At 31.0% G+C, this 9080-nt stretch overlaps 1 protein-coding gene across 1 annotated transcript in view; it reads right to left on the bottom strand.

Moving 5' to 3' along the window:
* The window catches only part of LOC123263008 (39S ribosomal protein L22, mitochondrial-like), a 9983-nt gene extending 3381 nt beyond the window's left edge, over positions 1-6602 (bottom strand). Inside the window, exons 1-3 of the mRNA XM_044725523.1 lie at positions 6547-6602; positions 5500-5716; positions 4632-4845 (exon numbers count right to left, since the gene is read on the bottom strand). Of these exons, the coding sequence (XP_044581458.1) occupies positions 4632-4845; positions 5500-5709 (424 nt within the window). The 5' untranslated portion in view covers positions 5710-5716; positions 6547-6602. The remainder of the gene's footprint in view (positions 1-4631; positions 4846-5499; positions 5717-6546) is intronic.
* Between the last annotated feature and the right edge of the window lie 2478 nt (positions 6603-9080).

Below are 9080 nucleotides of genomic sequence, written 5' to 3'. Positions count from 1 at the left end.
TTGGAGATACAGAGTTTACTTTGAGTTGCAACGGGCATTTATTGGCTGATGATACTCCATCAGTGTCTCAATTAGCTGGTCATTTAGACCTTAATGTTCCTCTTTTTGGAGGTTTGTTTTATTTAATTTAAAAATAATACTTTGAATTTTTTTATTAACGCCTCGAATTACAAGCCAAGAGATGATTTTTCATAAAAATAAATAAGTCGCTTTTAATCTCCTGAAATTTCTAAAAAAAATAAGCCGTCGCACGATCCGATTGGCCGCAGGTCGATTTTTGATTAATGATCTATAGATCAATTGATAAATTATTAATGCGATTTTTTGTATTAATCATAATTAAGTACTATGGGTTGTAGGGGTTCATTTTACTCGGGATTTTAAACCCTAGGTCGCAGTATTACTAATTTTAAAAAATTCCAAACATTTTTATTTTCATAAATTTAATGAGTCAATAAATGGGCTAGAAAAATTTTTTTTAAAATAAATTCTTTAGATATTTTTAATGTTTATCTCATTCCGAGTAAAATTAGTCATCTTACGACTTATTTGATAGTAGGTCGATATCTTATCAAAATTCTAACAATAACCTTGAACAATTTTCTAAATTCGAGCAAAAAGACTCAAAAGTACTGAAGATCTTTCTAATAGAGGATAAAATTCTATAAAATGACCTTCTATGCGTCCTTTACCTAAAATTACAATCTAAACTTTCGAAATATTAAGTTAGACTTTAGAATAATTTCTAGCACGCTATTATAAGAAAAAATCCGTTTCATCACATACATAATCTGTTAAAGCCGCGCTATCTTTTTATCACTCTAGCACAAAATTACCGTAATAAATAAATAGTCAAACAATTAAATAATTACTTTTATCAAATGCCACGAAGTGTTTTTTAATTACCCTCGCTAAAATATTTTATAGTCCATCTTATATAAAAACGCCCGAAAGAAAAATTTATCAGTTGAAACTCGAGTTTCACCCAGTGTAAAATTAAATTAAAAAACAAAATGAGAGTGACATTAAGTGTCACAATTCTGGTGCTTTCCTTCTCCGGGAGCAACTGCCTCCTGGAGGAGTTCCTGACGTCCGACGACCTGGCTTCTTACGCGGCTTTCGTCAACAAAGTGGAGGCTAACTTGGAGGACAATTGTGTGACCAATCTCCCGATGGTGCATTGGGAACGGAAGTTCACCATCATGAGCACCTTTAATGATATGAGGAAGGTCATGGGCGAGTACGACAACGTATACAACGCCACCACTGAGTTCTCTTTGCGGTCCATTTTTAAGAAGCTGGATTATAACGACGTCCAGGAGATGAAGCTCGACTTCGAGCTGATGAACCTGATAAAGAAAATCGACAAGTACCAGACTGAAATTCACAATATCACCAAGATAAGCGACTTCGGTTACTACCTGGGTTTCGAGCGCGGCGATTTGATCAAGTACTTTCAATGTAGATATAAAGTAGATGCGAAATTATGCAACGGGGATATCAATGAAATGTTCACGCAGTTCGTCATGACGATCAAGGATAAAATAAAGGTAAGAAAATTTTTTGGAGGAAATTTAGAAATCCACGCAGGCTGCGACCTGGGAATCGTCAGCCCGAGTAAAATGAGTATAAACACTTAAATGTTTAAATAAAAATTAATAGCAAATTAATTGATTAATATTTTACTAATCGATCTATAGATCATTAATCAAAATTGACCTACGACCAAATGAGCCGTGAGACGGCTCATTTTACTCGGGAGTTATCGAAGATTAATAATTTTTAATTAGTTTATTTTAAAAATATTTCCTAGACCCGTTAATCGCCTTATTAATCATTAATGAAAAAAAAAGTTTTGTATTTTAAAAAATTATTAATACTGCGACCTAGATCTTCAAATCCTGATTAAAATAAGTACCTACAACCCTTATTGATTAATATTTGTTCCTCCCAAAAATCGCATTAATAATTTATTAAATGATCTATAGATCATTAATCAAAAATCGACCTGCGGCCAATTAGCTCGTGCGATACGTCATTTTTTTCGGCATTTCCTCAGGATTTCAGAAAACTTACTCATTTTTTTGTAAAAAATTCCTGGGGTTTATTTTTTGCGTTTTTTTGCAGAAATACGCAAGCAAGATCAATATTTGCGATAATAAAGAGATTAGTCAGAATGTTTTGACGGCGTTCTTCAAGCTGGGGATGAAGGCACACATCCAGAGGTATATTCTTACTTTTTACGAGATGATTTATTCTCTTCAGTGCGTGCGTTGTAAGTATTTTAACAAAAAAAAATAAAAAATAACTTTACTTGGTATTTAAATTTGGAGGAATTTTTCAGCTTGCGTAGTTGCAGAGCTTGGAATATTAAAAACTCAGGTTTTGAAGGACTTCGAAGCCTACAAAAATTTGATGTTAAAAACCATGGAAGAATTCGCGGCTTACATTAAAAAGTGCGACGCGCCAAAACCGGCAATTCCTCCATCCCGTGAAGATCCCAAAAATCCTGGCGGGGGAGAAAATATTCAAAATCCACGCAATGAGGAGCCTCCGGCGCCTGCAGCACCGACGGCGGCTCCAGTGCCAAAATCGACAGTTCCTCCATCCCGTGAAGATCCCAAAAATCCTGGCGGGGGAGAAAATATTCAAAATCCACGCAATGAGGAGCCTCCGGCGCCTGCAGCACCGACGGCGGCTCCAGTGCCAAAATCGACAGTTCCTCCATCCCGTGAAGATCCCAAAAATCCTGGCGGGGGAGAAAATATTCAAAATCCACGCAATGAGGAGCCTCCGGCGCCTGCAGCACCGACGGCGGCTCCAGTGCCAAAATCAACAGTTCCTCCATCCCGTGAAGATCCCAAAAATCCTGGCGGGGGAGAAAATATTCAAAATCCACGCAATGAGGAGCCTCCGGCGCCTGCAGCACCGACGGCGGCTCCAGTGCCAAAATCAACAGTTCCTCCATCCCGTGAAGATCCCAAAAATCCTGGCGGGGGAGTAAGTATTCCGGATCCAAGCAATAAGAAGCCTCCGGCGCCTGCAGCGCCTCCAGCGCCAAGACTGAAAATTTTTCTAATCCGTAAATATCCCGTAAATCCTTACGGGCGAGTAAATATTCAGAATCCATGCAATAGGAAGCCTCTGGCGCCAAGCCCGCCATTTCTTCTATTCTGTAAATATTGCGTAAATCCTTACGGGAGAGTAAATATTCCGAATCCATGCTATTCGCTATGAGTGTGACTGCAGCGCCAGTCAAAATATGAACTACGGGAGGCTGTCAGAGTATGTTTTTATACGTATGTCAATAGCAAGAAACATAAAAATAAATAAATTTTATAAATAATTGTAAAAAAAAAGTTATAAAAAATATGTGACAATTTTATACACCGATAGAAGGATTTGTTTGTTAATGAATATTTTTTAACTGTTAGCAAATATTTATTTAAAATCAAAAGCAAAAATAGCATTTTCTTTTGACACTTTTTATAATCCTATAGCTGGAATACATGATAATAATTCAATTCACTAAATAAATTAACCTTTTTAATATTTATAAATACAAAAGATAATTATGAGCTATGATAGAATTCGGTATTTTACAATAAACGTTATTATAATATAATTAATACAAATAATTTATAAAAATGATTTTTGTTTATAAGAAATCTTCATATCATATGATATTACAAGCAAAACAAATTCACTCAACAAAATATTTATTAACTGTTAATAAATATTCGTTAACTATTAATAAATAGTTATTAACTATTAATAAATGTACTTTCCTACCAAATAAATATTTATTGAATGTTAAAAAATATTTATTAAAGTTTAATAAATTAAATAATTGTCTTCAAATAAATTAAATTATTAATAGTTAATAAATCCTTTTATCAGTGTAATAATTGCAGTTTTGTAAAAAGTTAAACGAATCAACAACAAGTACGTATAATGATAAAAAATAAAAAAGAATGCAGTAAATATTTCTGCTGGTATTTTTTAAGACACAACAACTCTGGTGTCTCATTTTTTTTTAATTTATTAAAATTAAAACAAAATAAATACTTCCACGTGTACTTGCTTATAATTGTAGGAATAATAGCCTCCCGTAACTCCGAAAGTAACCACTGCGAACGCTTCAGTCGATTTCATTTCCCTTACCATGGCTTCACTCAGAGCGAATAAGTAAGCCTCCAGCGCCAAAACCGACGATTCCTCCATTCCCCTTAAAAAATGTCAATAATTAAGAAATAACCTTGCTATCTTGTGAACTATTGACATTTTTAAAGATATAAGCTCATATTGATGTTACACTCATCAAGACCTTTCATTTGAGTACCCACATCAATTTTTCATATATTTCACATATTTATATATATTATATATATGTATATATGAAAAATATATAAAAAATGCATGTGGGTACTCAAATGAAAGCTCTTGATGAGTGTAATATCAATACGAGATTATATCTTTAAAAATATCAATATCTAAGAAAGTACAGTGCAATTTAACAAAATTTATTATTTAATAAAGCAAAATTTTAGTTATTTATAGTTCACAAGTCACATAGTAACTCAAAAGTTGCTATTTTTTTATTATTTTAAATAATTATAAAAAAAACTCACAAACCCATAGATTACTCTTGAATTCAAGATTATGTTTTTCAACAGCAAGTTGTTGAGCTTCTATCAAAGTTTCCTTAGCTGCGACATTTCTTTTTTTACATAGAAAACTTAATTGCCGGATGGCTTCATCTATGGACATTCCTCTGACCAGACATGCTATGTGCCACATAGTTTTTGGACTGTATTTAATATTTTTCTTTACATGACAAATATACTGAAAAATATAAAAAAAAATAATTTGAGTATTTCATTAAAAAAAAAAAAAATGACTAAAATAAAATAAAATAAAAATGGTAAAAAAATTAACGAATTAATTTTAATAATAATAAAAATTAATTAAAAAATTTTGGTCATTTATTTTATTGAAAAATAATTTTAAAAAAATTAAAAAAAAAATTTTAAAAACTATCCGTGGAATTTTTTAAAAATAGTTTTTTAGTTGTAATTTAATAAATGAAAAAAACAAATTAAAAACGTCGGCTAACTTTAATGAAAATAAAATTAGCTGACAGTAAAAAATTTTCATTTTTTTTTTATTAATTAAATTAGCAATAAAAAAATTTTTTTAAAAATTTGCACGTATAAGTTTTCAAATTTTTTACATGGAGAATTTTTTCTAATTTTTTTGTAATGATTTTAATGAAAATAAAATTAGCAGACATCTAAAAATTTTTATGATTTTTTTTTATTTAAAAAATTATTAAAAAAAATTTTTTCATTTGTTAAAAACCTAAAAAATTATAAGTGCAATTTTTGAAAAATATTTTTAGTTATAATTTAATAAATTAAGCAAAATAAAAAAATTAAAAATGTCGGCTAACTTTATTATTATTTATTTTCGGCTTAATTTTCATAAATAAAAACGTACAGCTGGTCGTCGAGCTTCTCCAGGTGGCAAAATAATTTCATTGTACTTTAACCACTTCTTGGGTCCATCTTTATCAAATTCATTGTCCCCAAGTGAATACAATTTATTAACTGGCGAGCTGTGAAATTCTGCTGGGAGTAATTTTGTATTCAATTTTGAATTAAATTCAGTCCTCAGTAACTTTGACAAGCAATTTCTTAAACTTTGCATTTTTTTACTCCCACAAAATTAATTTGTTTAAATATCAAGTTTTAATTCTTAAATAAAATTGACAATATTTTAAATTATTTTTACAATTAATAATAAAGTTAGCCAAGATTTAAAATTTTTTTATTTTGCTTAATTTATTACTTCATAACTAAAAAATATTTTTAAAAAATTGCACTTGAAAAAAAAAATTTTTTATCATTTTTTTATGATAATTTTTTAATAAAAAAAATCATATGAATTTTTTAAATGTCGGCTTACTTAATTTTCATTTATAATTAATTAGTGTCTCTAATATTATTATTAAAGATATTTTCATGACCGATTGTATATATATATATATATATATATATATATATATATATATATATATATATATAATGAAAGTTTTATGCCATCTTGGTCAAATGACTAGTAGATCTAATTCAAGCCGAGAGATGGACACTTTCATCTTCCCTATTGGTCGGGAGACATCCTCTCTGTACATAAGTTCGATGGAAATCCATCAAGCTTGAATACTAGTAAAGCTGGAAGCTTGTAGTATCTATTCGAGTAATAAAGATGTTAATTGAAACGAAAGAAATTTGAATGAGAGTAAAGACAAACTTTGAAAAAATAAATGGGGTTGGTTGCCAAGCCAGGAATCGAACCTGGATCTCCCTGATAACAGTTTGATGGATTTCCATCGAACTTATGTACAGAGAGGAAGTCTCTCGACCAATAGGGAACATGGAAGTGTCCATCTCTCGGCTTGAATTAGATCCACTAGTCATTTGACCAAGATGGCATGAAACTTTCATTATTTATAATTAATATAATTTTTAATATTAATTTATTAACTACTCACTTTTAATTTTTATTATTTATTTACTATGCAAATAACTTTATGGTTAGTTTCCGGGTAAAATAATAATAATATTGGGACGGCCTCTTTTACCCAGATTCCGATTACACATATGGCGCTATTACCCAGATCCCTTTGACACATATCCCGATTACGCAGATTGTGATTAAACAGATTTTCTATTACACAGAATACTTATTACTCAGATAGCCGATTACACAGAAAATCTTTAACGCAGATCCCGATGACGCAGATAATTTAAATTTTTAAATGATAAATGCCATAATAAAGCCAAGCACTAAAATTGCCTGAAATTTTTAAATTGCCGCCATCAAAACATGCCGGATGAGCATGTAATCTAGCTATTGGTTGAATTTAAGGTTCAAGGTGTGCACGGAGCGCTTTATTGAAGTATCTACAGTGTATATGTGTAAAATCCCGCGTTGATTGAATTTTTTATTAGATACTTGATATAATGAATCAACAAATGAATCAACAAAATTACAGGTTAAAGATTAGAGCTATATAGGTAAGTAAACATATTTATTATTTATATTAAAAGTTCGGGTTTGAAGTTTAAATATAATTAGTTCAATTACCTCCAAGCGGGGATGAATCGAACCATTTGACGCGTTTGCATAAATTAATCATTTAAGAATCAATGTTGTTTATTGACTAATTTATGGATCGATAATTAGAGAAGACATAATAAATTACCATTCCAAGAAAAAAAAAAATTAGACAAACGGTTGACCCTGAAGGCCATCCCTGCAACTTCCCGCCACTTACATACCTAGGCGCTTAAAATTGCACTAATAATTGCTCTTCGAGCTCAAAAAAACAACTTATGTCTTATTTTGAGCTCTCCAAGCTCAAAGAGATAGTCTTTCTATACTTTTGACATAGAATTTAATTTCACATAACTTCACACTAATAGATTTGTTTATAGTTAAAAAGATTTGTTAATATTTAACAAATCATTTATTAGAAGCCATTTGTTAGGCCTTAACAAATATTTCTTAGTATTTAAAAAGATTTATTAATACTTAATAAATGAATATCAGATTTATTGAATACAAACAAATCATTTTGAATACTAAGAAATATTTATTTAACATTAAAAAATGGTCTCTAATAAATGATTTGTTAGCTATTAACAAATATTATTTAATACAAATAAATCCTTCTATCAGTGCAGTCAATTCGTTCAAGAGATATCATAAACGAAAGAAAACCGAAAAGTGTTTTCTGCACATAACTTCACATAATTTCACATAATTTCACATAATTTCAGTCGATTCGTTCAAGAGAAATCATGAACGAAAGAAAACCGAAAAGTGTTACCTGCACATAATTTCACATAATTTCACATAATTTCAGCCAGTTCGTTTAAGAGATATCATGAACGAAAGAAAACCGAAAAGTGTATTCTGCACATAACTTCACATAATTTCACATAATTTCACATAATTTCAGTCGATTCATTCAAGAGATAACTTCACATATATTTTTCCACATAACTTCACATAACTTTACATAATTTTGCATAAGTTCACATAACATTTCTTTTCGGATCGTTTTTGATGAGATAGTATAATTTTTAGACTTTTGAGCTCGAAAAAGCATAGAAAAGCTATCTCTCCAAGCTCGGAGAGCTCAAAATAATACATATATCGATCCAAAAAAAATTAGGAAAACGGTTGACCCTGAAGGCCATCCCTGCAACTTCCCGCTAATTTCATACTTATGCGCTTAAAATTGCACCAATGACGTTTTTGAGCTCTTCGAGCTCAAAAATATAATTTATGGGTTATTTTGAGCTCTCCGAGCTCAAAGAGATTGCTTTCCTATCCTTTAAAGCTCTTCGAGCTCAAAAGTCTGATAGAGATTTGATAAGACACTATTTTTTTAATTTTTAAACCACAATAACATTTGAATGAATAAACCGATTTTTACGCGGTTAGAAGCATTCGACGCAGTTTTTCAAGCCTCACAAAGAATCTCAAATTTTGAATTGATCGCGCTAGGAATTTTGGAGTTATTCCGAAAAAACACTTTTTTCGGTTTTCTTTCGTTCACGATATCTCTCGAATGAATCAACCGATTTTGACCGGATTGGTGGCGATCGACGTGGTTTTTTGTGGTCAAGAGCTGATTAGTTTTTGGAATTGAACTATTAAGCCGTTTAAAAGTTATTCCAAAAAAACCACATTTGAAAAAAAATTTTTTTTTCAGTTTTTTGAAGATTTCTCAAAATCTATTGATCTGAATCGGTCCAAATAGTTTTCAAAATCTAAGTTTGATCAAGCCCTTTCGAATGGCACCAACCGCGATGAAATCGGTCAAGCCGTTCAAAAGTTATAAGCGGTTCACATACTTTCACACACACACACACACACATATATATACAGACACCGTGACAACCTCGCGGGAAGAGTCAGGGAAGCTTCCTGTGATCTTCAAACGTCAAGATCTGATGAAAACTCGATTTTTGCAAAACGGGGTGAAAACAATAACTTCCCGATTTTTG

The sequence above is a fragment of the Cotesia glomerata genome, linkage group LG4 (assembly GCF_020080835.1).
Source record: "Cotesia glomerata isolate CgM1 linkage group LG4, MPM_Cglom_v2.3, whole genome shotgun sequence".
Taxonomy (NCBI): Eukaryota; Metazoa; Arthropoda; class Insecta; order Hymenoptera; family Braconidae; genus Cotesia; species Cotesia glomerata.
The sequence above is the reverse complement of the archived record's forward strand: the minus strand, read 5'-3'. Positions and strand labels throughout refer to the sequence as shown.